Source organism: Marmota monax, unplaced genomic scaffold (genome assembly GCF_021218885.2).
Source record: "Marmota monax isolate L192 unplaced genomic scaffold, Marmota_monax_Labrador192_F-V1.1 WCK01_AAM20220418_F8-fsc00009, whole genome shotgun sequence".
Classification (NCBI taxonomy): domain Eukaryota; kingdom Metazoa; phylum Chordata; class Mammalia; order Rodentia; family Sciuridae; genus Marmota; species Marmota monax.
In genome coordinates this window covers 22,072,698-22,099,819 of record NW_026694710.1, presented here as the reverse complement: position 1 = coordinate 22,099,819, position 27,122 = coordinate 22,072,698, and the positions used below count along the sequence as shown (strand labels likewise).

Below are 27,122 nucleotides of genomic sequence, written 5' to 3'. Positions count from 1 at the left end.
GGGAAGCCGCCGGCGCGTAGCGGCGGACTGGAGAGAACCTCTGAATCTGCTAGAGGGGGAAAAATCCAATTCGTTAAGAGTCAGAAACTCCAATTTCTGCTCTTGTAGACCAGTCCTCGAGACTTCCAGAGCTGAGGTGCTAGAGAAGGAGGTGAGGACGATGAGAAGACCCTGTCTCTCCTTGTCTCCTCCCTTTCCACTCCACCTGCTTCAGCCTCGACTCACATTGGGTTCTGCACTTGCCCCGAGTCCGGGCGCCAGGCGAGGGCACCTGGGTGCCGCTTCCCATATTGGAGGCCCCCGCCCCACGAGCGCTGCACTCACCTGAGCCGCGGTGTGGTCCAGCCCGTCGGGCTCCCTAAATCGGCTCCAAGGCTGGGCCATGTGCAGCTCCGCCGAGCACCCGCGGCGAGTGGAGTGAATTCCGGGACGCCCAAACGAGGGCGGGGAAGGGGCTCCGACACCCACAGAGAACCGGCGGTGGCGGCGGCTCAAGGCTGCCAGCCCGCGGAGGACCTTGCAGGCGGGCGTTTTGGTGCTCTGTCCTGAAGAGGGGAGGAGCAGGAGGAGGAGCAGGAGCAGGAGGAGGGACGAAGGAGGCCGAGCCCTGAGGGAGAGCGCGTTGGGCAGAGGAGGATCGCGAGCGCCCACTGCTGCCCGGCCGGTTCCGGTGCGGCCCCGAGTCACGCTCGCTGGATGCCAGGAGCCACTCAGCGCTGGGCAGCTCAGCAGGACCCTACCTGGCAGAAGCGTCAGCCGCGGGTCCTGGAGTAGTTGGTCCCGCCTACCCTGTGTTGCGGCTCCTCGGGTTTCTATCCAAGGTGAGGGACCAGCGCTTACAGGAGGGTGGGGCGAGTGGACTGGCAGACTTCGCTGTCGCTGCAAACTTGGAATGTCCTGTCTACTCTCTGACCCCGAGCTTGGAACCCATCTGTTCCCCCACTTCCCAGCTCTGCACGGTCCCCCAAACACGCGCTCCTCCCACTGTGTTCGCACCACGTGTTTCCCTACAGGCAGGTGACCCACCTTAGGCACGGGTGATTGCTGCGCCGCCCGGGAAGCAGGGGGAGCCATTCTCTCCAATTCGCACTGCAGCGGAGCTGGGACAGCAGCGACCGCCTGGGCCAGGAACCGCTCGAGGAACCCACTTCAGAGTGCACCGTGTAGCCACTGAACACACCCTCCCTTTGGTTTCGCGTCAGAACATAGATGCGGACTTGTGAAGAGGGAATGGAGAATTCCGTTCTGCTTTTGCTAGTGTGCTAGGATGGCAAATGTCAGCGCTGAAATTAAGCAAGGTCCCCTCCGCCACCCCCTAGTTCTGAAGCTGAGAGGTTTTGTGTGAGAACCGACCCGCACACAGTAGTTCAATTTAAGATTTGGAGAGCATGGGTTTGGAATCTTGGAGAAACTGGGCTGCCTGGCTACCTAAGCCTAAGCAAGTCATTCTCAAAGGCGGCTCAGCAAAAGTGGTAATTTTTTTTTAATCAAATGCACATCAAAACAATCTTCTTTGCATGAGATTTCAATACCTCTTCCATATCTTAAATACTCCTCGAAGATAAATATTTGGAAGGATTCAAACTTGCCATTTACTTTTTTTTTCTTTCTTAATTGATAGTCTTCCAACTAAGGGAAAGTTTTTATAGGGAATGTCTACAGGGAATAAACCCCTTAATTTCTATAAAGATTAGTCTCTGCCATTTTAGAAGGCAAAGCTACATCCAGCGCAGTATTTTCTGGTTGGTAAGACCAGATGTGTCCAAAAGGACTGAAACAAGACTTCCTTTTGAAAAATAAATTTTTAGGAATTTTAATGACCCTGGCTATGTGAACTTTTAAAAAGTCACTTTAAGGCTGCACTTTGAAAAACCTTAGCATTTAAATTTAACTTAGATGTAGGGGACTGCTTTTATCCTCCACTCTATGAAGCTGTGTAAAGTCATGTATAAGGTTTTTCTGGTCAAATGCCAGTCTAAGATAAAGCCCTGTCAATCGTGGTATCCTTGTGTTTCTACCTGCAGCCAAGCACAGTGCAAATCATGAGTTCTCCAAAAGAGGCAGAGGTTTTGATAGTCAAAATTGTCATGATGCCTTTTTCTAAAGGTTTCAAAGTGTTATGCCACCCATAATATGAATTTCACAACTCATTTGTGAGACACAAAGAGGGATAACAATGCTTCTATTTACACCGTAGAAGCCAAAGGTAGATTAACTGATCTACTTCATTATCTATCCCAAAAACTTGAAAGAAACTAGAATCCCAGGCTCCAGTTCTTTGTCTGTTAGTTGTTTCCATTTGCAAAAGTGACTCCAGGCCCATCTGACAAGTGACAAGAATTTGAGAACAGGCACTTTAGATATTCTTGTTTAAAAAAAAATAGCACACATTCATTAATCAATAATGTTCTTATGTTTAGATAAGTGAAAATACAAATGCATTATTTTGTTCTTATTTAGCATCATGTCTCTGTGCAGACATTTACCACCTCCCCTAATTAGTCTTCTCTGAAGGCTCTGGAGGAGAATTACACTTCCTACCCAGGAAGCTAAGCACAACGGCCTACCTCTGCTGTAACAACACCAACATTTTGTGGAAAATATCTGTCTAGGGGCTGGTGCTCCCCAGAAGATGAGAAGTGCCTTCAGCATGGGCACCATGACATCATTCTGTCCCCCCCAGACCCTTGTATGATGTCTGAAACATACCTTGCTCTAAAGAAAAAAAAAGTCTATAGATTTAATTTCCTTTATGGTGTGATGACTTAGGGTAGATATTTCCCACTCCACAGCCATGATGTGAGAATGGATATCCATGGAAGATCAACGGTCCTTCTTAGTTATGTGACCCAAGACAGTGTCATCAACTGAAAAATGGGGGAGTGTGATTATTGATCTCTGCACTGCTTTCGTTTAAGCTATTAAAATGTTGATTGAGGAACTAGGATTGTGACTCAGTGGTAAAGCACCTGCCTGGCACATGTGAGGCACTGGGTTGGATCCTTAGCACCACATACAAATAAATAAACAAAATAAAGGTATTGTATCCATCTACAACTAAAAAAAAATTAAAAAATACTGACTGAGCACATAGTATGTATCCAACACTACTGCAGGTACTTGGGGGGAAATGGAAAGCTGAGATGCTACCACTGCCCTAAGGGAGAATAATAAAATCTTGTTAGAAACAAAGACAATGTAGACTCAGAGGCCATCTTTGCAAAAACCCCTTGACATTGCTTAAGTTGAAAGCTGCATTAGCAGAAGGGAAGTTTCAAGAGTGAAGTAGAAACCAAAGGAAGTGACCTATGAGTTTGGTCCATCATGGACAGTACCAGCAACTAAGATACAACCAGGGCTCATGTGCAGGGAACTGGGGAATATGTGTTATGTAAGCTGCACCTCATGTTCTTAAAGCAGCCTTGTTAGAGAGAACTAGGATGTATCCATTTGACAAATGGAAACTGAGGTTGACAGAAGTGAAGCAATTGATTCAGCATGACACAGCAAGAAAGGGTCTCCCTTAACCAATCTTAAAGAACATTAGTCCAGACTTCCCCAATTTTGTAACTAAGAGCGTCCTTATCTTCCTTCCACTAAAAAATAGACTCCCAATCCAGTGCTCCTTATAATTGAGTGGTTTGCTGTTGTTGGTTTTGTTATGTGGTGTTTTTCCTCTCCTGTGCAATGACTGGTGAGGTCAAGAGAAGGAGAGGCAGGGGGAGAAGAAAAGAGTGAGCTTACTTCTCCTGAAGCTGTCTATATAGGACCCACTTCACTCCACCTGCCCAGACTCAGGGGGATTTTACCTGCAAGCCCTGTCTACTGAGTTGCCCTGTATACTTATCCTCTCATAATGGCCGTTGGAATCTTTCAGGTTAATAGCATGAATATCGAGGAGTCCAATGGGATTCTTTACAAGCAGAGGAAATTGGGATCAGGTTAAAAATCCAATTTTAATAAACTTTCCAAGTCTTGATTTAGCTGGTTGTGCTAATGGCTCTTACTGCTGAATCACCTTAAAAGTCAAATGTATTTTTAAAAGGTCCTTCTTGTATGTATGGGAAGCTTGATGGATATTGCTTAATTGCACATTGTGCATTCCTGTCTTCATTGAAAAAGATCATCTGTAAAACTGAAGAGAGCTGATAGGAAATGCAGCTATCCATAGAACTGGTTGGGTAGAAGGGAAGGCATTGGGTTTGCAAGATAATTTCCACACGTTTTGACCAAAACAAAGAAAACATGATTATGCTGTGTGAAAATGGTATCCTCAAATAACTCCACTAATTTGATTGTGCTGAGGTCTAGAATTGTTTCTATTTCTTTTGATTTGCTAATTAGCCAGAGCAGTCTGCCTGTGAGAGAGGAAATGAGGGTCAGAGCCATAAAACATGGAGGATTGTCTGTCCTTCCAATTCAGCTCACCCTTCACATTTCCCCCAAAGCAATCATCCCAGATCCCAGTTTACCTACAAACAGTCCCCATATCTATCATCAATGGATTATTTGGTGTTTTTCTTTTTTGAAACATGGTTTCTGTTCTTTGTACGATAGCAGGTTTCCTGTTGTTGTGTGTGGTTACAGGGTTGAGTTTTGACTTGTAGCACTTACACCTCTGTGGGTCGCATCTTTACATAATGCTACAAATTAGATATGGTTTGAATGTCCCCCAAGGGCCCATTTGTCAACCACTCAATTCTCAGGGTAGCAGTAGTGGGATTTGGTGGAACCTTTAGGAAGTAGGCTTAGTGGGATGTCCTTGGATCATAGGAAGCATGCCCAACAGAGGGGTGTATGTGGTTCTCTGTGAACCCTTGGTAAATCTCCAGAAAGGATGGCTGTGAAAGGTGCAAGCTTAGCCTACCTCCCGCTTTGCTTCCTGGTTCTAGATGTGATGGCTTGCTCCTGATTGCCATCCTGACACTGCCATCCACCATGGGGAGATGCTGCTTAGGCAGAGACCTTGCCAGAACCTGCATTCAGAAAGCCTCTTTACCTATACATTGGCCTGCCTCTAGTATTTTGTTATACTAACAAAAAACTGAGTAACACACATACATACACAAATAAACATTACATTTAATAATCATATTGGCATAAAGATGAATTTTTGTTTAAATGTTTTAGTTAACTTCAAATATTACTTTTTTCTTCTGATTTTAAATGAAATTATAATATTTTTAGAGGGCCTGAAAGCACTGTGGGCCCGAGGCACTGAGCCTGTGACTTTTAATGGCAAGCTTGGCTCTGTATAGATAATGACATTGCAGAGCAGGAATGCTTAGTTGATTCAGGTAGAGGCAGTCTGTTAAATACAATTTCATATAAATAGCTTATAGTCCATTTGTTGTGTTGGATAAACAACTACAGACAACATATTGCTTTTATTTCTGATCTTCTGTCAAACTTGGCCTGGAATTACACACATTAGTGCAATAAAAACGGCAATATTGCAGGCCTGAAGTTCTTCCCTTTGTAAAATTATTAGATCCTGTTGAGTGCTGGAATGCCTTCAGGGCAGTGGACAATTGTGGCACTCTTTTAGATTTTGGTTTCCTGGGACCAAAGCTGGCTGATCTTCTGATGAGCAAGTCTTGATTTTCTTTTAGACCTTATTCGAAGACACTCACTCTCTACAGGGAAACAAAAACAAAAACAAAAATCTTTTCCTCTCCTTGCAGCCCCATCAGTTCACTGAACCAACATTTACCTGGTACCAGCTCGATAGCAGCACCTGGGCTGGGTACCTGGGTGATTTGAGGGGAAGAAGGGGAAACAGTCCCCCCTTAAGGAGCTCACAGATAAACATGGACTGAAAAATAACAAATCATCTGTGTCTCTGTATGCTAGGAAGGCTGAAGGAGTCTTTGGCATGTGGGTCTCTGAGCTTGCATCTTATTTTTTTTTTCACTGTAAGTTAAACCTTTATTCTTAGCAATGTTGACATATTTCTTACATGTTAAGGTGCCAATATTGGAGACTTGAAAAAAATATATATATATTATAAAGCCAAATAATACAGAAACTACAGCATAGATGTGCTTTTTAGGGGACTTTTCTGCATTGAGCTTGCATCTTACCCTGAACACTTCTAGCATCTCTCTCCAGCCTGGAGTCCCCAGAGATGTCCTCTAGATGTGGCCCTATTGTCCTGATACAGTGACAATGTTACTTGCTCCCTGCATGGCTTCGTTTGAATTCCAGTTTCTAAATAGAACCAAAGCCATGCAAGCTAGAATTGTCTTTTCACAGACTGTCGGAAACCTTTTGAAATAATCACATTGACACTTAGAAGATCTATTACTTACATTTTCCTCTTTGTAGTAGTAATAACTATTTCATAGCAAGCTTTGAGGTTTAAGCAATTAGTTCATAATTGGAAAAAATTTCATAAAGTGATCAAATTAGCATCTCACAATACATGTATAATAGAGTTTTTTGGAAACTAATAAATATGACTGTCTTGTACAAATCAGGAGAGTCCATGTGAAATAAGACAGAGATATATAGACATATTACAAATCATGGCATTAACTGAGCCACTGAGTGTTAAGATCTGGATGTATTCTCAACTTACCCCATCTTATATACAAACATGAGAAGTTCAAGTTGAAGGTTGTATGTTCCAGCGTGCACTTAGCAGGTCTGGACTTAGAAGTAGGTCGAAGTCTAATGCTTATACTCTTTCTTACCTTCACCTGTGCACACCATAAAAAATAGAGGACTACACAATATATTATTAGTTCTTTAAGTGAAGGAGAAGGGATTTGAGCCCTGTATTTACATTCTAGGAATGTAACTATCCTTAAGGTATTTAAATATGATATTCATGATATTGTTATAATTGTATTGCATAAAATAATTGCCAAAAGAAAATGCTAGGCTTAAAAGCTCAGTTCTCAGTGTAATTGGCTCTCCACATTATGATCAGCCTTTAACTATGAAAGCTGTCAGGACGGCTGTTCCTGACACAATTATTCTCACGCGGGGGTCCTCGACTTCACGGGTGCTTCAGAACTCAGCTGTGCCCTTGGTCACTCCTTTCTCCCAGCTCTCCAGCTCTGCCCAGGACTGGGGTAGACCCTGGAGATAAGTAAGATAGTGAGAACACCCCTCTCCACATGGAGCTAAGTGTCAGAGAGATTTTGGTGGATTCTCTGGAGGGCAGGATACCCGTCACCAGCTCTTGTAATCCAGCACAAGAGCTGGCACTGATACAAGGAATGCTTACCTCTTGATTGCCTTAGTGTTTGCTGCATCAGCCAGGGAGAGGGTGCCATTTACTGAGGTTGCTTGAAACCCACAAACTGACAAGCTCCTTCATTCCTGTCTTCCTGGCTCCTCTTGGCTACCCCCATCCCCACAGTCAGCACTCACAGGCGCTGGCCTGGTCTCGAATTCTGACCATGGCGTTTGCTCTTTCCTGGCATTTGCAAGAGTTCCCTGTGCTCACGGCCTATGTCATTCAGGCTCTAGTTATACTTAGAAAGAGGATGGGAGTTGAGCTCCCCCAATATAGACAGTCAACAGATACCACGAACCCCAAGATGCAGGCTCTACCACGAGGTGGCTGGGGGTCAGATCCCAGCTCTGCACTGTTAGCCCTCTGATTTCACTCACATCACATAATCTCAGTTCTTTATAAAATGAGAAAACAACATTAAGGGTAGATTTCTTATGTTATTACCCAGTAAGTGCCTGGCACACGGTATACAGGAAATAAATGTGCATTGTTGTTATAACAAGTAATTAAATGAGATGATCCTTTCTTCCTTAGGTAGATAAAGTCTAAGGAGCTTTGTGGTACATACAGATCCTCTGGGGGACCATTTCTGTGAACAGACAGTAACTGCTCTGGACATGGTTAATGGTTGGAAATCACAGGGTGCAAAGAAAATTCTTAAAGAGCAGGACTTCGGAGTCCTAAGTTTGAATTTCTGTCCTCCAAATCCATTACAGATTCTCTTTGAACCTCACTTCTTATTTTATAAAATGGATACAGGGGTATTTACATATAATACCATATTTTTAGATTCAGTTTAGATGGTTCATCAGAACAGTGCATAGCCTACAGTTGGTGTATATACTTTGAATGACTGGATATAGGGAGAATTCCTTCTGCCACTGAGGTTGAATAGTGCCATTCACCAGAATTAACTTGTGAGTTTGCCAGGGTTCACCTCCAAAGCAAGTGACTCTGAAAAGGCAGAGCAGGGAGAAGGGACCCTTGATGGAAAAACACAGGCAACCAGCCCATTTCCATGGGAAAAATATTACAGAGAGCCGTTCTAGTGCAGAGAACATCATTTTCTTCTAAGTTTGCCATCTCTCAGTGGCAACACACAACTCACACTGGAGTGCAAGAAAATCTGTGATATGGGCATAGTGGTGGCCCCTGAAGATGTGCACATCCTAATGCCCAGAATCTATGAGTATGTCACTTTGCCTGGTATTATAGCTTGAACTATATGTTTCCCAAATTCATTTGATGTCAGAACCCCAGGACCATAGAATGTGATTGGGAGATGGAGGCTTGGCAGAAGTAGTCAAGGTAGGTAAGGACATTAGAGTTGGCCCTAACCACACAGATCCCTGTAAAACGGGGAACTTTGGGCATGATGACAAGGACAGAGAGATGACAACCTGAAGACACAGGGAAAAATTGGCAATCTTTAAGTCAAGGAAAAGGGCATAGAACAGATTGTCCCTAATGGACCTTGGAAAAATTCAACTGGGATAATCTTTGATCTTGTGCTTTAGGCCTCCAGAATGTAAATGATAAATTTCTGTTGTTTTAAGTCACCTAGTCTGTGGTATTGTGTTTCAGCAATCCTGGCAAACTTCTACAACCCCATAAAGAACTTGGTTCTTGCTTAGTAAAATAATATAGAATTTCTGATCATTCCTACAACTAAGCATATTGACTTCATAAACTGTATTTTTGCCCCAGTGCTTCATTTTTGCTCTTTTTTCCTACAGAAAAAAAAACTTTTCATTCTAATGTCAAATCTAATGTATTTTAAAGATCTTACAAATGGCAATTCCAGTTAGTACATGTCCTCAAATCATGTAAATATTTCAGTTGAAGTGAAGTCAGTGTGAATGTATCAGTTACCTATTGCTGTAAAACAAAGGACCCAAAAGTTCATGCTTAAAGCAACACACATTTTTTTTTTTTTTTAAATTACAGTTGCTACGGGTCAGGAATTTGGTTTGGTTGTGTCTTCCAACTTAAGCTGTGTTCAAGGTGTTAACCAGGACTGCAAACCCTGGATAGGGAAGGATCTGCTTCCAAGTTCACTCATGTGGCTGCTGAGAGGATGAACTTGGGTGAAAGTGGTTGGACTGGGAGCCAGAGTTCCTGGCTGTCTATCCCAGCAAACCGTCTCAACTTGTCCTGAAGTGTCTTCTTTGTAGAGCATACCACAACATGGCAATTTGCTTCATTGAGTAAGCAGGTGATAGAAAAAGAGGGTATCCAAGACAAATACAATAGCATTTTTGGAAACTAGACATCAGAAGTGATGTCTTGTCACATTTACCATTTTACAGTTCTTGAAAGCAAGTCACTAGGTCCAACCAAAGAGCATGAATGTTAGGAGCTGAGGTCACTTGTGGCTAGTCCAGAGGCTCCTGGCCACTAGATAACTATGCTATATCCAGGAAGGAGCAGGTAGTGAGACCAGCACTGTGATGCCGTCAATCACAAGATATTCCCAATTTTATAAACATTAAAATGAAAAAAAAGAAATCTTAAGGTCAATGAGATGCAATATGTTATTTCTCAAAATCTTTGAAACCACACTACAAAATCATATTTTATGACATTTTTTCCTTTGGACTTTAACACTAGATTTTGTATTACACAAGAAGGAATGGCATTATAATAGCAAAAGCAAGAAACAGCAACCCTAAATCAAATGTTGGGGCATTTATCAATCAGTAAATCATCTAATCAGTCAAGAGATGGATATTATTGTTTTCTAGGAATGATTAACAACCCTTAAAATGTTGGTCATACTGAAAGAAATAAGATGGCTTTAGTGCAAAGGCTTGGGAGCTTACCTTCCAGCTGGATGGACAGGCAATGGGATCCTCACGGAGGAGGCCAGACTATAGCAGCCAGGGAACGTGGCCTGAGTTCCAGTGGAGCAACTTCAAATGGCAGAATTCTCCACTGATCCCGAAGAAGGGCTGCACATGTTTTGAAGAGTTAAGCTGAATTTTTAAAGTTTACTTTTGCATTCATTCTATTGAGAAGTACTAATTATTTATTGCAGCTAATTGGGAAAGTTACAGAAAATTAGAAAGAAGAAAAATAATACTAATAATTTCACTACCTAAAGGCAATTCAAAGATTGAGACTGAGTAAATAACAAGTTAAAATGAAAAAGGAAAACAAAATTATTAGTTTGTTGTACTGTGTACTTGTAAGTCTTTAACATTTAAAGTTGTTTATGCATATCTTTATTAAATGAAGCATTTATTATATATTTAAACTCCTAATTTCTCTCTCCCTCCCTCCCTCCCTTCCTTTCTTCCCTCCCTCCTTCCCTCTCCTCTCTCTCTCCCCTCCCTCCTTCCTCCCTCCCTCCATCCCCCTTCCTTTCTTCCTTTCTTCCCTCCCTCCCTCCCCCCCTCCTTACTTTCTCTGTCTCTGTCTCTTTCTCTCTCTCTCTCTCTCTCTCTGAGATTGAATCCAGAACCTTGCACATGCTAGGCAAGCACTGTATCACTGAGCCACATCCCCTGCCTTTTTAAGAATCTTTGTTTTTTTTCTTTTTTCTTGAGATGGGGATTCGCTAAGTTGCTTAGGACCTTGCCAAGTTGCTGAGGCTAGTCTTAAACTTGTGATTCTCTTGCTTCAGCTGCCCATGTATCTGGAATGGCAGGCATGCGCCACTGTGTCTGGCTAGATTTCCCATTTATTAGGAGTAGGTTAGTGATAGAGATTTTTTTTTTATTTTTTTAAAAATCAATTAGTGTAGGACTTCGATGTTCTTTTTAGGAAGAAAATAAATTGAAAATTCATTTGTGCATGGAGATTAGAGGGAAGGCAAACAGCACATCAAACCTGGCTTTTCCCCTCTTCTGGATCAGGATTAAAGTGGGCTCAGGAGACACTGACAGGTTTCCCTGATCACCCAGGGCAAAATGAGGGACACTGGGCCACTCCAGGAGGCTACTATACCTCTCCCTCATCAATATTCTTTCACCCCTTCCTGAGCCACCAGCATCTTGAGATTTAAAACTAGAGTTTAATTTTGCAAACTTTGGAACTTTATTTTGATGCCATAACACCGTGTCCTCTGGTGTCAGTCCTCTGGCTCGACATTGTTTGTAAATTCGGCCATAATGCTGTATTTGGATGAAGTTCATTTCTCTTGGTGAACAGTGCTGTGCTGTATGAACACTATGCCTATTCTTAGCAATCCTTCTGTGGATGATATTTGTTTCAAGTTTAGGACTTTCACAAATCATGCTTCTATGAATACTCTAGTGTGTATTTTTTGTGCAAATATTTATGTCTGTCTGGTGCACCCCTATGCATGGGATCGTTGCATCACTGGACTCACCAGCACCCCATCCCAGTTGTTGAGGCGGGACTATTTTCCAGATGGGTTGGGCCAACTCAGACTCTACCAGTGATGTCCCTGCATTTCTTCTCCAGAACCTGTAGGTTCCAGTCTGTTCAACTCTAGCCACTCTGCTGACTGCAGCAAGGGTGTCATGTGGGTTTTAACTTGATTTTGTTTTTCTTTTTTTGATGACGTAGGAGGTTGGTTACTTTTCCTATGCTTAATAGCTATCTGAAGATCTTTTTTTAAGAAGAGCCTATTTGTAACTTTCACTTATTTTTATTGACTTGTATGTTCATATGTGATATTCGTAGGAGAATTACACGAGAAAATGCCTAGAATATCTGAGAAGCAAGTGTGGCACATACTCAGGACCCAATGTTATGACCACTCGCGGTGATCACATGGTTGGCCTTGCAGACACAGAGCTGCCCCCATCAGGGCCTTTCAAATCCCATTCTCCAGACTGAGTCTTGTGCAGCAGCAGCTTCGCCCATGGGTACACATCGTATTCCTCCCCACACTAGCATTTGAGGTGATTATTGTTGTCATTTTATTACATCACAGCACTTTTTAATGCAGGGAAATCATGCTGCTCCTCACGAGCAGGGACAGTGGTTTTCACGTTGATTATTCCCAGGGAAACCTCCTTCTCACCGGCTTGGCGTGGTGCAATTGGCATTTGGTTTGTTCCTTCCAAAAGCTTTACAAGAGTGATTTTTCACCAGGATAAAAAGGAAACAAAACAAAACACTCCCCAAACACAGAAATGAAATGTATTAAAAATTAAAGCATGCGCGACAGGGGCCTTCAGGTGCTTTGGGCTATGTGCCCGTCCTTGCCTCATCCAACTTCCCCTATGCACTGGCCTCGCTCAAGAGAAAAGGAACAATTTTCCTCTTCTACGCTACTGGGAATTGCTTTGCTCCTGGTGTTCAGAAAATAAAAATTTCTTTTAAACAAACAAACAAACTTTAATCAGCATGATTTTTCTCCCTCCATCTGTGGAATGTTCACAACTAGATTAAATATTTTCTGTTTTGGGGAGGGAAACATGAGAGAACCATAATTTATGCCTTTGCAACCCAAAATGACAGACAATCTTTCATTTATTATTCCTCACGGAGAACAGCTACTAATATCTTCCTTCTAGGTCCCTTAATTAAATTCAGCTTCTTCTATTTTTCTCTTGATTCACTCCCATTCCTTCCCAGATTAACCTAGCTCTTCAAAGTTGTAATTTCTCAACTGTTAAATTTCATTTACATCATTTAAATTTCTGTAGATTTCTCCCCCCTAGTAGAAGGCTGAATGTTTATTCCTTTCCCCTCTCTTCCGGGCAAGACAACGATCCCTCTTAGACCAGAGCTAACTGATTTATAAATGTTCACATTAAAATGCATTATTCTACATAATCGATGTAATAGAGATTTTTCAAGAGGGAGAATGATTAGTCTCAGGCTGTTGAGGATGATCCCCTCCATCTTCAAAGGTCCTTCCAAGAGTTACCTCTTCCATGAAATCGTCTCTGGTTTCCCCCGGGGGGAAAGGAATATTCTGTCCTCTGCATTCCCATAGTCATTTCAGAGGACCTGTTCCTGTGAAAGGTTAGCAGACTTGCTTTGTGACGTCCGCTGGCAGTGAGCAGCTGAACCAGGGCAAATTTCCCAAAGGAAAATTTCAAACCTGCGGCAAATTCTCACCATCTCTCTTGTTCTTCTGCCCCAAGTTCCTTCAGTGTGGTCCCCAAATCAAGAAAGCACACAGAGTCACAGGAGCTGAGCTATGGTCTCCTACATGTGACATTGACAAGAAATAAACTTGTGAGGATGGGGGCTGTTGGTTCCTCCAGCCCCTGTCACTTCCCCTGTTTTATGGAAGTCATTTGTTGGCTTGTCTTGTTCAAGGTACATTCCTTGCACAAGGGGACGGCATCTCCTTTGCTGGGTTTCTGCATATTTGGTGCTTGGGGTCAGTGAGAATAAGGAAAGGGCTCCATGAAGACCCCGACGAGAAGCATTGATCCTCTGCTATGGCAGCTGTGCCTCTGAAGCTGTTTTTCAGCCTGAGCAGAAATCGGATCCTTTATTCCTTCCTCTGTGGGTTTTAGTTCCGCCCCTTGGGCTCACATAAAACCATCTAATTGCTTGTCCCTAGGAGAACCCTCCAGGGTTAAAGGATATGTCTATCCACTTTAGGATTTTGTCTTTGCAGATTAAATATTCTCAGGCCTCTTCGTTCTATAATCCCCGTGGCTTGACCCTCTTCATCTTCTCCAGGCTTCTCCTTTGCAAGTGCTCAAATGCGCCCATGGCCCCTCTTGGAAGAAAGGACCTGCCAGGACCTCCAGCCTCCACAGGTCGTCACAGTAGCACAAAGTGAGGAAGGGTCATCTCCTCCTCCCTTCCAGATAAATTCCACAGTGTGTCACAGCCCACTGTCGCCTTTGCTATTCTGGGCAGCCACGTCACGCTGCTGACTCACGGAGTCAACCAAATCTCTTAGTCTTATTCACAAGCCTTTATTACCAAGCCTGCCTCAACTTGTGCAGTATATTTAGGGGACCCAAATTGTTGAGCCTTACACTTTTCCCTTCTGGATTACTCATCTGATTTCTTCTAGTTCATGAATCTTGCCTATTTGGGAAAAGGAAGGCTTTGGTTTCTGGGAAATACAGCCAGGACCAAAGAGAAAGAAAAACCAAACTTGTCCCACTAACCTAGCATGATATGAGAGGCCCATTGTCTGACCCAACTACCTGTACTTAACTTTGTGATGTAGCTCATTGCTAATACTGTGGAGCCTTTGCTTAATTTTTCAAGGAAGGTAGAAGAGTGGCATTGATAGCATTCAGGAATGTGATAGAGCCACTCTATCTCTAGGCAGCTCCTGACCCCGGTCTCTTTGCAATCATGCCCTTGAATCATCTCTTCTAAATAGGGCCATGTCCTGTAATTTGCTTCTAACCCATCGAATATAGCAAAGGTACTAGGATATATGTGCTTCCACCTACATGATTAGGTTATGGGAGATTGTGACATGGTCCTATTTGGGGACTCACCTTGTGGGCTATTAGAATGCGAGGGCCCCAGGCTGTGAGCTGCCCTGTAAGGAGGCCACTTGTGGGAACTGAGGAACCTGACACTGACAGATAGCAATGGAGCTGAGATCTTGGGTCTGGTGGCTTTCAGGAAGCAGGGTGCTGCCAAGCGCCACATGGGCCTGGAGGAGGATGCTTTAGCAGCCAGGCCTTGACTTGAGTGTGGCCCTAGCTGCCACCTTTTGGCAGCTTTCAGATGAGACTTGGAAGCAAGGATTTGACAAAACCAGGGCTTAGCTCGTGACACACAACAACTGATATACTAAGTGTGTGGTATTTTAAGCTTTTAAGTTTGTTGTAAAACATTATCTTTCAAGATGTCTCTAATATACCATGTAATCAGATGGTGGAAAACAAAATTCAGTGGTAGACCCATGACATCATGAAGCCAAGAGACCCAACCTACTTTCTCCTTTTGGTGGGTCATATTGTCTTACTGAAGCTTGATGATGCCCATGCCCCTACATTACCAAGATGTTAAAGGGGCACCAATAAATACCGTTATTAGAGATGCTGTCTGGCATTTCCCTAGGCCGGCTTTCTGCTCACCCTTTTCTTCTATGGTTCTGGGTATCATCTTTCTCTGCCTTTTGGGTTGCTTGGTTTTGTACCCAGGTCTAAATGCTTGCTGCCTATCCTCCTGGGGTCCTAACATTGATTCTCCTTTGCAATAAATTTCTGAATTTGATCCCTCCCACAGTCACTGAGGAACATTTTACATATTTCTTCTGGTTCCAGCTTCCTAGACCTTCTGCCAAAGGAGAAATATCTAATGGCTTCTGGAATTGTGAAATCCTCCAGCTAATGCTGCGAACTTCAGCTCAATGACAGATACTGACAATATCAGCAAAGTCCCCTGAAGCTATTTTGTTCCTTCCATTAGGGTCCCTTTCCTCTTTGAATCTGAGCTTTTTCATTATCATCATCATCAGATTGAAATTCTATGCATGTATTACGTATAAAATGAAACTCATGAGCACCAGCATTGGCTAAGAGTCACTTCCATGCATGTGCTAATGGCTCTTTGGTGAATGATCCCAGGCCATAATTTGTGGATTCTGAGAATGTGCTTCAGTCATGAGGCTAGTTTAAATTCTTCTTGACATTTGTGATGGTTCAGAGATGGTATCTGAGCAAGGAGCTGATGACTTGGCTTTTGTTTATACCTCTCTGCTATTTTTACATGTACTGAGATTGCCAGAGAAAGGTCTCCTAGATTCCAATTGTCCTAATGTACTTTAAATGTCATGCATGGAGAGGAAGAGAATCCAGGTGCTATACACTAAGACTTGTTCTTCAGAAACAAAGGTATCTTTGAGCCTCAGAATATGAGCACTTCTCTCAGCTTCGACCTTAATCTATTACAGTAGAGGCAAAACATATGGTATGAACAATTTGACTCAGACCAGTGGAAAGTCCCAGAATTATGGAAAAATCAGAAATGGGACTGAGAGAATGTTAATACAAACCCTTAATTTTACTGACAGAGAAATGGAAACTCAGAAAGGTTTAACGCTTGGACCAAATTTATGTGGTTAATTAATGGCAGCATTCAGACTTGACTTCAAACAGGGGAGCAATGGTGTGCTTTGAAAGGCTGTAAAGAAATTGAAGCCCAGAGGGGAAAGTCAATCACTTTCAATTACTTGGAGAAGGGGTGAGTTCTTACACAGGAGGATAGACCCAAGGGGGCAGTCACCGGATCCAAGGAGAATCATTCTCCATCTCCTTGTCTAGCCCAGGAGGAGTCCAGATAATAGGTATGGGGTAAAAATAGCATCTGCAAGTTAAGGGATACCAGGATCTGGAGGACACAGAGTCAGGCACGGTCTCTTCTCTCTGCAGTCCCATGTGGATACGGCAAGCCTCTTAGATGAAATTTTGATATTATGGGACTGTTTATTTCCTTGTTTCTGCTCTTCAGCATTTAGTAAAAGGCCTATTGATTTTCATTATTTTTAATTCCAGCCTCGCCTCAGCTATACGGTGGGGAGTTAATGGAAAGGTCTTTTTGTCTGGGCTGGAGAATTTGAAGATTATTACCCTCTGAGGCCAGCAGGATGGGTGTAGTGGGAACCAGAGAGGGATGCAAAGCAAAGTGGAATTTGAAAATGAGGTCAAAGCTGTTTTTTAAAATTCCTCCAGAGAATTCTCTTTTTGGTGCTAACTGTGGAGGGATGTGTTGTTAAGTTTTGCTAAGAATTCATTTAGGGTTCGGGTAAAGGTCCCATTTATCATCAGATATCCATGATTTGGCATCTGTTACCCTAACACTCTCTTCTGTGGCTCATAACCCTTGAACATAAGTCTGCCTTGTCTCATAGTTAGCTATGAAGAGGCCTGTCCTTCCCATAATTATAATATCATTCAGTGCAGGGAATGCATCTTTTTTTTTTTTAACATAAACCTTCTCCTTAAACCTCATTCCAAGTGGTTAAAATACTAATTTTAAGTTAGCAGGTGCTCAAGAAGTATGTATTCTGATAGGAAAAAAGCAGCAACACACAGAAGTTAGGCTGTGACCTCTGTAATCAGCCTGGTTGGAATGTGGCTCCCAAAGTTCTTACCCTCTGGCTTCTACCAAAATGCTTGACATTTCTGAACCCAACTTTTCAAATTTGTAAAGCATCATGTTAGTAATGTCTACTCATTGGGTTGGTGTAAATATTAAGAACAGTTAATTCAGGAAAACACTTAGAACATTCCATCACTGGCATTGGAAAGCCCTCCTGAGGGTCATCCCTGAGCATGGGGCTTGTGGTCTTTACTTGATAGACAATGGCAGAAGCTCAGACTCGGTTCTGTCCAGTAACACTTCCTAGTCTCTGCCCCCAAGTTCACTTCCAGCACAATTTCCCCACATTTCCTTTGCCTTCTGCTTAATGCAGGAACACATACCAAAACATTGCCTGTGTTTCCCTTATTTAAATTCTATCACAGTTCCTCTAAGGCTGAACTATGGAAACAACAGTGCTATAGGAGCATCTCTCTCCTTTAACCTCTAAACTTTCTTTTTATGTAATCCCCGAGAGTTAGAATAACATGCAAGATTCTTCATTTTATGTTCTGACAGAACCATGAAGGGTGGGATAGGAACCTTGATCGCTGGTGGCTCAAGCTGTGCAAATCTGAATAGAGGATCCTCTTTGCTGTTTTGAGGTATCTGACTGGTATGGAATTTTCTGGCAAGAATCGATGGACGGTAATTACCAAGGCCTGGTCTTCAATGTGCTGTATACCCACTGACTTTATATTCTTCTCTGTCAGCAATTCTTGAAGTGTGGTCCAGCACTAGCACCTACATCGTCATCCAAGAACTTTTTAGGAATATAGATTATCAGACCCCATCCAAGACCCACAGAAGTACAAACTCTGTAGTAGGTCCACCAATCTGTACTTCCCGAGTCCTCCAGGTCCTGCTGTCATGTGGTACCACAGAAGGTGCTGAGGTGGTACCACAGAAGACTACGGGAATCCCTCACATGAGATAAAGTGTGATTGTGTTTCTCCACCTTTCATGATGACAAGACCCACATGAAAGTACTCATCAATATTCTTTTCATGTTTGACCCTTGACCCTGCATGTCAGAATCTCCAGGAACAGCGCTTGAGAAGATGAGTTTTTAACCAGAGTTTCAAGTTAATCTTATCAGTGGGGAAACTTGATGGTGACAGAGGTGGCTCTGTGCCGATGTGGCCTTTTTTTGTATTTAACACATTAAAGATGAGTATTTCAGGATCAGAAACCATCAGAACAAATTATGACCAAACTGTTTTTTATTTTTATTTTTGTCTCCACAAGTAGACAACACAAAGCTCTGTACGACTCAAGAGTGGCATAAGTTGTCTCTGCTCCAACTCCTCCTGCACTTGCTTGCACACACACAGTGCAGTCTCTGTCCCTTGCCGGTCCTTCCCTGGTCTCTGCATGATGCTCAGTGAGGTCATCTTTGGTCCTAGTGTGGCAGCCCCTCTTAGAAGCCTTCTTTCTGCTCTTACTCTCCCCGCAATCTCATGTGTGTCTACCTGATCTTACTGACATTCTTTTACTACCTAATTTCATTCATGCTCCAAGTCTCTATTTTCTCCTCAGATAAGTAGTCCTGTGCTGGAAGAGTTTTTACCCATGGAGTGGTTTCTCATTGCTCTAAAGATCAAGGCTAAACTTTTAAATGTAACCTAGTCCTTCCTATCTGACTCAGGCAGAGACATCTTTAGGAGCAATAAAGAGCGGACTCCTGCAAACTGCAAACTACATTAAAAAAGAGAGACTGTTGAAAGTGTCACTAGGGCCACGGAAGCAATGGGGCAAGAGAACAGACAGAAAAGGCTATCACTCAGGAGAGCTGATCCTCAAAGAGCGCAGCAGAGATCACGGCAGAGGTGTGGGCTGACATGTTGATGGTGACAGTGACCCCTGCTCCCACAATATTGTGTCACTCTCCCCTGAGCAAACCCAGAATTGATTGTCTACTTGCTGAGCCCCATCAGGGGGGCCAGTTTCTTTTGACCAAGAACAGGGCAGGAAGAACTGCGGGTGCTTTCCTTCTCTGGTAAGAGGAAGTGGCTCTTGAGAAGAGCTTCCCAACAGGGAGACAGGGACAACAACAACCCAGGGTTGGTTGTCAGAGGACCTGGAATTGGGAAGCCAGTGATCCAGCCTCTACAAACTCAAATATTTGGAGAAAAGTATTAGTTACACAAGATTTGTGGGCTTTTTGAATAGAATGAATTAAATGTCCTCTTGTGCTTCTTCTGCCCTCTCCTCTCGTCTCCCTTTCCTTCCCCTCACCTCTCCGCCTCACTCTTTTCTCCCCCATTTCCTCTTTCTCCCCTCCCCTCCCTTCCTCACCTTTCTTCCTTTTCCTTTCTCTTCCTCTCTCCTCTCCTCTTCTTTTCCTTTTCTGTCTGTGTCTGATCTTTTCTTTCTCTATTTTACTAACCATGAAGTTTTGTTCAATATTGGAAAAATGGTTAGATGAACTTCAGAGAAGACATTGGAAGGTAGGATTCTGAATTGTGGGGAAGGACCTTGGAATGAGACATGTTCATGAGAGTTGATGATTTAAAGCTACCAGGAGTTTGCAGCATCAATTTGGGGGGATCTCTCCAGCATACAGCATCCAGGTGTTCACTAAAACAGGCCCTAAGAGCAAGCCGGGGGTGCAGCTCAGTGGAAGAGCTTGTGCCTAGCCTGCCTGAAGCCCTGGATCTGATCCCAAGATGACAAACAAACAAACAAACCAAACAAATGCTTTTGCGTTTGAAGGTACTTCTAACATTTAACCTTTAATTCAGAAATTTTCCTAGAGATATTCCTCTGCAAGAAAATGACCCCTGAAAATTGACAAAAAATTTTATACAGAAAAATATACATTTCAGCTTTGTATATAACAGCCTTCTAATTGGAAGTCATCTGTATGAGATAAGTAACTCCTTGTATGCTCACTTCAGAGTATACATGTTTTTGAAGCATTTAAAATTTGGAAAATGTTTGTTAAAATGTGAAGTGAAAAAAATTCGTCCATTAGATGTTGCATAAAATATAGAGTAAGTACAAAGAACAGAAACCTATGGAGTGAGAAAGAACAGGAGTTAGACATGCTATTACAGGGATTGCTTTTAAATGAGAGACTTCTTGGTGAAAGATTTAAAAATATTTTTCTTTTCAAACTTTTGCATTTGTTTAATTTCCAAAAATTTCACATTAGGTATGAGTAGATTTCTGTATACCAACATAAAATAACTATCTGTTAACAACATCCCTCTATCTCCCACCAAATGCCTTTGCTTAGTCATGGACTTTATGTGTGTCCAATCTGCCTGGGAACATACTGAGATGGACAATTTCTTGCTAAAATCACCACAGGCCTCTGTGTAAACTGGCTCCACCCTTAAAACATACACAATCCTCTAAAAATCAGTGATTACATGACCTAAATCCCAGACAATGTCCCTCTCTGAGTTACCTATGTTTTCATCCTTTTGTAATTGGAAATACAATAAAATTCTATGCCTGAAGAAGACTTCAAAAATAAAAGGAGTTTTTAATGTAACTTTTGAAAATATTCTATACAATTTTAAGTGACTTTTACAGAGTATAGTCCAGAAGTAAATAATTCATAAGTTTTAAGTTGCAGGCCACTCTGAGTAGCATAATGAAGTCTGACGCTGTCCTGCTTCATCTCACCATGGGTATGAATCATGGGTGTTTCCAGTGCATCCAAGCTGTATACACTACCCACCTGTTAATCATGTATTAGCCTTCTCAGTCTTCAGAGTGACTTGCAGTATTGCAGTGCTTGTGTTCAAATAACCCATAAGTACTAATGTGCTTCATTTACCTAGCTTATATCATCATGTAGGCATTGTATGTCTCCTGTTGAAGAAGGGTGAGTACAGTTCAGTCAGATATTTTGAAAGAGAGAAAAACCATTCATATAACCATTATTGTAATATACAGCTATAATTATTCTCTTATTTATTGTTGTTATTAATATCTTCCAAGCTTAATTTATAAGTTAAACTTCATCCTAGACAGGCTTGTATAGGAAAAATATACAGTATATATAGAGTTTAGTATTGTGCTTAGTTTTGAATATCCACAGGTGCTTTGGAACATATTCTAAATAAAAATTACTGAAATTACTGAACCCAAGGTATTTCCTGTGTCCTCTTTTTGAGAGGCTTTGCAAGTAGGGTCTTAGGCTATCCAGACAGTGCCTACACACTCTGTTTATAAGAAGAAAAATAGAGTGCACTTTGACTGTGACCACTGTCTTCATCAAATATTTTGGAGGCAAAAATTATTGTTTTAATGCCAAGGAAATATTACTATTCCCTCACCGGAGTATGGTAAATAGAAGCATCCTTTATGTTCTTTACCAGGAAAATTAAAGCAGCATAATTATGAACAGATATTTGTTTCTGGACTCTCTGGTTATGTAGTCAAGTTCGAGCACCAAGCATCATGCTCTCAGGTTGAGGTATAAACGGTTAATGTATTTTTGTAATTTATGTTTCTTTTTCTTCTGAAAGAAGAACATATTACATGAGTGTTGGTCAGCTTTGGTGTTATTAAAGGTTTTAAACCAGGGTCTTCAGGACTCTTATTCAAAATGAATGCATAGATCACAACTGGGCACCACCCAAGATCAGATTAGAAATGCAGATTCCCAGGCTCTACCACTGGCCTGCCTACTCAGAATGTACAGCTTTAACAAGATTCTCAGGTGATTTATTTGTGCACTAATTTTTGAGAAGCACTGTTCTAGAACTGTAACGCTGCTGGTTTTTTCAAACAGTTTTCTTTGGCTATCATTAATCCAAATTCTGTTTATACTTATCCTGGATATTTAGGTTTGACCTAGTTAATTAAAAAAATCTTAAGCTTAGAAATCATTTAATCATTTACTGGAATCAGCAAACAGAAACTAGCTCATTTAAAATTAGAGAAAAGTTGTTTAAAAATACGTCACTGAAGATACTCTACGATAGCAAGTAAGCACATGAGAAGATAACTTTAGTCATGAGGACAGTGCAAGTCAAAGCCACAGAGAGTTGACACTACCCCTCAATTAGGATGACAATGGTAATAAACACAAAGGTCAAACCAGATAGTAGTAAGGTTCCAGGCTCATTAGTACTCTTAAACATTGCAGGTGGGAAGGCAAAATGGTACAGTTAGTTTAGAAAACAGTTTGGCAAATTCTTACGAAGTTAGTAATATGTTATCATCCTAACAGTCTTATCCCTGGACCTAAGCTAAGTGAAAACGTATATAGAGGTATATAGCAGTTTCATGGCCAATCACTCAAACCTGGAAACAACCTAATGTCCTTAAACTGATGAAAGAATAAACAAACATGGGAAAAGCCATTTAATATAGAATGAAACAGGGTCACTAAAAAACAAAAACAAACAAACAAAAAAAACCAGTTACAGATACACACACAACAATGTGAATCAATTCAAAATGTATCATTCATTATGTTTGACTTCCACTCATTGGACATCCTAGAAAAGAAAAAGTACAGGCATGAAGGACTCCAGGGTCTGGGTGGATGGAGTACGACTATGGCTGCTGTGTGTTGTAGGAGTTGCTCTGCATCCTGAGTGTGGCTGGGTTGGCCCTACTCTAGGTGTTTGCCAAATCTCCTAAAACAGGAGACCAAAAGCATGCTTGAATGTATGCAAATTCAAAGGAAATATATAAAAATGATTTATTATTTGCATCATGTGTTTTATACTCTTGGGCTATACTGAATAGTCAGCCTAAACAAAGCTGAATCTAATGAACAATATCAGGAGGTGGCAGCGGTGACAGCAGGTGTGCCTCCCTTCTCCCTTACCCCTCCCAACCTCAGTGTTGTGGTTCAGCTCTTGGTTTTTATTCTCCCCTTTTGACCATGCACTCTTTCTGGACTGTGATCTCCCCCGCTGTGACTAGGCATGACCTGGGGAACCTGGGAGGGAACTGGAGCCTGAATATTTGCATACTGTAATTAAACTGCTGTATCAGGGGCCTTCTTTCTGTGGTTATGTTAGAATGGAAGCAAAGGTGCACCTCTGATTCAGAGTTTGGAGTGTTATTCCTGGGAACTGGAATGAATAGCACTGTCCAGGAGGGCTTGTGTGACTCACCACTTTAATGCAGCCACGTGCGGTCCTTTGAAGGGCACATCTCCTGGCATCACCGTCCTTCATGGGCTGGGCTTATCTCAGGTAAGAGAGGCCTTTCTGTTTGGATCCTTTCAGGACAGGGGTGCAGAGAAAGATGAGAACCTGGCCCATGGGTGGAGGCTGCTCCTTGTCCATGAAGTTCATTTGCATATCTGAATGGAGGCAAGACCTGGCTGGAGCACTGAATTGGAGATCTGAGCTGCACAGACAGTGTGAGGGCTTCTCTGCCTCCACCTAGGTGACTGCATTACAGATCACTGCCCCAGTTAGCTCGCCATTGTCATAGTAGGTGATTTATAATAGAACGTCAAACCAATTTCCACGGTTTAAGTTAATAAACTGCTTTCACACAGCTTAACCTTTCTAGCTTCAGGTTCAGAAGGGAAAAGAATGGCTGAGAGAGGATGTTATTTTTCTGTAGGAATAGAAGAGCTTCCAGCTTCCTTGCCCTTTCTTCCACAATTATTCCATGAAAATCTTTAGCTAACAAAGCAGTTTTGATTATGGACTCCCCCCCCCCCTTTGGAAGTGTTGAGAAAGAAACCCAGGACCTCATACACCCTAAAAGCACTCTACCATTGCTACGCTCTCAGGCCTTCTTATTCATTTTCAAATCATTGAACTTCAGACCTGACCTTTTCTTTTTCTAGCTTAAAAAATATATTACAGATAAACTGAGAAAAATCCAGCAAGGTGAAGAGAGCAGGTTAAGGTCACTTAGCCTGCAAATTGCATCCTTAGTAAATTAGGACTTAAACTTGTAAAGTACAACTTTATAGGATTTGACTGTGTTGCTGTTGGCATCTAATGTATATAAAAGCGGCCAAATTGCTTTGTGGACAAACTTGACAGTTGAGGGAGAATAAACAGAGGCATTTTATGAGGTGCTTTGGATTCTTTAGGGTCAGTAAAGTGATTACAAAGCCACATTGTTCAATGGGACATGAAAATAAAATAAAAATAAAAGGAGTCAATTACATTTGCAGTTGTGGGTGAAAAAATCTGTGTTAGCCCTGTTGAAGTGAAAGAATTAAAATAACTTATTAAAATGCATCTGTGAACATTATGACCTTGAAAAGAAATAGACGCTTTCATTTTTATTCCCAGAGCAGCCCAGCAGTAGTCGCCTCCTGCCCTGGTGTTATGCACACCAAGCAGTCATGGCTTATTCTTCAATATAGTTAGTTCTTGAGCTAAAGAGAATCAAGATTCCTTGCAGATCAATTGATTACATGTCTCAGGATGGAGAAAACTTGGGGCGGAGTTAGAGCTGTGGTGGCTGCCAAAAAACAAGCACAGAAGCTCTGAAAATGTCTAGAGCCATTCTGAAAGAAACAGGAGATGGCTTTAGAAGACCCACTGGCCAAATTGTAATAATTTGAGCATCAAAAGAGAATATGCTCTAAAACTAATTGAAATGAATTGAGTCTATAGGAAAGCCAGGCACTGAAAGAGGAAATTAGCTCATTAAAATGTATAAGATGGCAATTATAATATAAAAGAAGGGTAAATGCGATTTTTAAATTAACTAATGCTAGAGAGGGGCTATGGGAATACATGAAGTTCTCTTCCAAGTACATGTTTGCACCGAGAGCATGTCAGTCAGTTCAAGGGGCAGCAGATGGGAACTGGGTGGAGAGTGTGGGTGGGGTATTGCTACATGAGAGACTGATCAAAATTCAGAAGGAAAGGTTGGCATCTCAACTCTGTCTCTTATGTGTTAAAAAACAGAACCTCTGGAATATTTAACCAGTGTGTTGAGATGCAAAATTATATAATGTGTTAGAGTGTAAATTGAGGCTAAACATCTTGCAAGTCAATGGTTATGACTGCCCCCAGACAGGGGCCATCACCACCCACCACTCATTACCTCACAGCCCTGGGAGCTGAGATCTCCAAGATGCAGGTGTTGTCAGCATGGGATCATTCCAGTGCTGTGAGGGACAGTCTGTAACAGGCATCTCACTGGCTTGTGGGTGGACATCTCCCTGTGTCCACAAATGATCACCCCTTTGTGTGACCCAGTTTCCCTTTGTTATAAAGACCCCAGTAGTGGATCAGGGGCCACTCTAGTGACCTCAGGTTGATTATCTTTTCAAGTAATTCGTATGTTGAAGCCTTAACACCTGATGTCTTAGCTGAAAACATTTATCTCTAAATGTAATCACATTCAGAGGCACAAGAAGTTAAGACTCCAAACATATAAATTTTGGGAAAGACACAATTCAGCCCATAACCTATGTCACAGAGGAGACACAGTGCAGGAAGAGAGCACAGCATCTGTTTTCAAGAAAAGTCATGCTTATGGATGTTCCCATTAATGCAATGAGTTGACCTTGATTCCCAGAGGAAACCAAGTAAGAAACACAGGGAAGACCCAGTGGGGTTCCTTGTGCTGAGCAATCATCAATGTCGAATGCTAACAATCAGCTGAATGGCAATAATATTTTCCTTTGGTGTCTGATAGGTCATCATAACTAGGAAAGATGCAATAAAATATATGACAACTCATAAATAATGAAGACTTTGGGCAAACCTATAAAAAGCCATAATTATCTCATAGATTACCAGCAAACAAGACAATAGATTTTATAATGATTGTGATAATTTGTGCACCTCTTGTGTGTTTTTAAGGTGATTGAGGCACTTAAGAGAACACAGCATATTAAGTTTGGGCTTTTATTGAGATGTGTGGAGACTTTGACTAAGGTTTATAATTAACCTTTAAATGTGCTAGAGAATTTGTAAAATCAACATATTGATGTGTTAATTGTGTAATTTTTGTCAAAATAGAGAATTTTCACCTAATGTACTTACAAGTATAATGCCTTTGAGTGTTACAGAAAGAGCAAGTAGTAAATTTGATTTCCTATGCACACACAGTCTCCTTCAGAACTGAAGTCCTTCCAAGATTCCAGAGGCAGTCTGGGGCAGGAGCCGAGCAGGAGGGCAGCACTCTCAGTGCTGAGCAGTGTGTGGCATGCTCTCGGGGCCCTCACCTTGCACCCTACCCTTCTCAGACTGCAGGACCCTACTATTCATCTCACAGAGGCTGAGTTTCGCCCAAGTTGTGTCATTTCTGCTTTGCTCTTGTAGGATGAAGATCTGTGCTAGCCCAGAAGTGACGATGCTTCTGCAGCAGATGGGAGGGTGGATGATGACTTGCCACCACAGAGGCCCACATCACAGCCATCCTTAGAGACACTGATCCTCACTGTCACACTCAAGCTCCAGGCTTCCTTCCTGCCGTGCTGTCCTCCCACCCCTCCTCAGAGATGAATGGATCCCCAGCAAGCACGAGAGTGGAGCCAACTGATTTCAAAACACAGCATTGAGGAAAAACCCTGTGAAGGCATTCGGTCAACTCCGCATGTGGACAGCATGTCAGGACTTCCCACTTGATGATCTAGTCAATATCATCTCTTTGCAATGATGAAAAATAATAAATAAACCTGAATATTCATTGGTTGAATCTAATCTGAGGACTTCTCAGGGATTCAACCAGTTGAAGATCAAAAATATTCAGAAAAAGAACTTGTCTCTGCATTGATCACATACAGACTTTTAAAAACTGTCATTATTCCCTAAACAATACAGTATAGCAGCTTTTGGCATCACATAACACTTACAGTGCATTAGGTATCGTAAGCAATCTAGAGGTGATAGGAGCATGGAAGGGGAGGTGCACGGGTTATAGGCAGACCCATGCCATTTTATAGAAGGGACTGAACATCCGTGGGTCTTGCTAACCCTGAGAG

General features: G+C 42.1%; 1 protein-coding gene and 1 long non-coding RNA gene across 3 annotated transcripts in view; one reads left to right on the top strand and one right to left on the bottom strand.

The window, feature by feature from the left end:
- Positions 1-1,238, bottom strand: part of Hs3st1 (heparan sulfate-glucosamine 3-sulfotransferase 1) — a 45,013-nt gene extending 43,775 nt beyond the window's left edge. The window contains exon 1 of one of the 2 annotated variants that reach the window (XM_058572403.1): positions 325-1,238. In XM_058572403.1, the coding sequence (XP_058428386.1) occupies positions 325-1,074 (750 nt within the window). In that variant the 5' untranslated portion in view covers positions 1,075-1,238. The remainder of the gene's footprint in view (positions 1-324) is intronic. The other variant, XM_046423835.2, reaches the window with a different exon arrangement.
- On the top strand, positions 691-26,827 carry LOC124078756 (uncharacterized). Its single transcript, XR_006847036.2, has 2 exons — positions 691-821; positions 26,461-26,827. It is a non-coding gene; the product is annotated as an uncharacterized LOC124078756 (long non-coding RNA).
- The last annotated feature ends 295 nt before the right edge of the window (positions 26,828-27,122 follow it).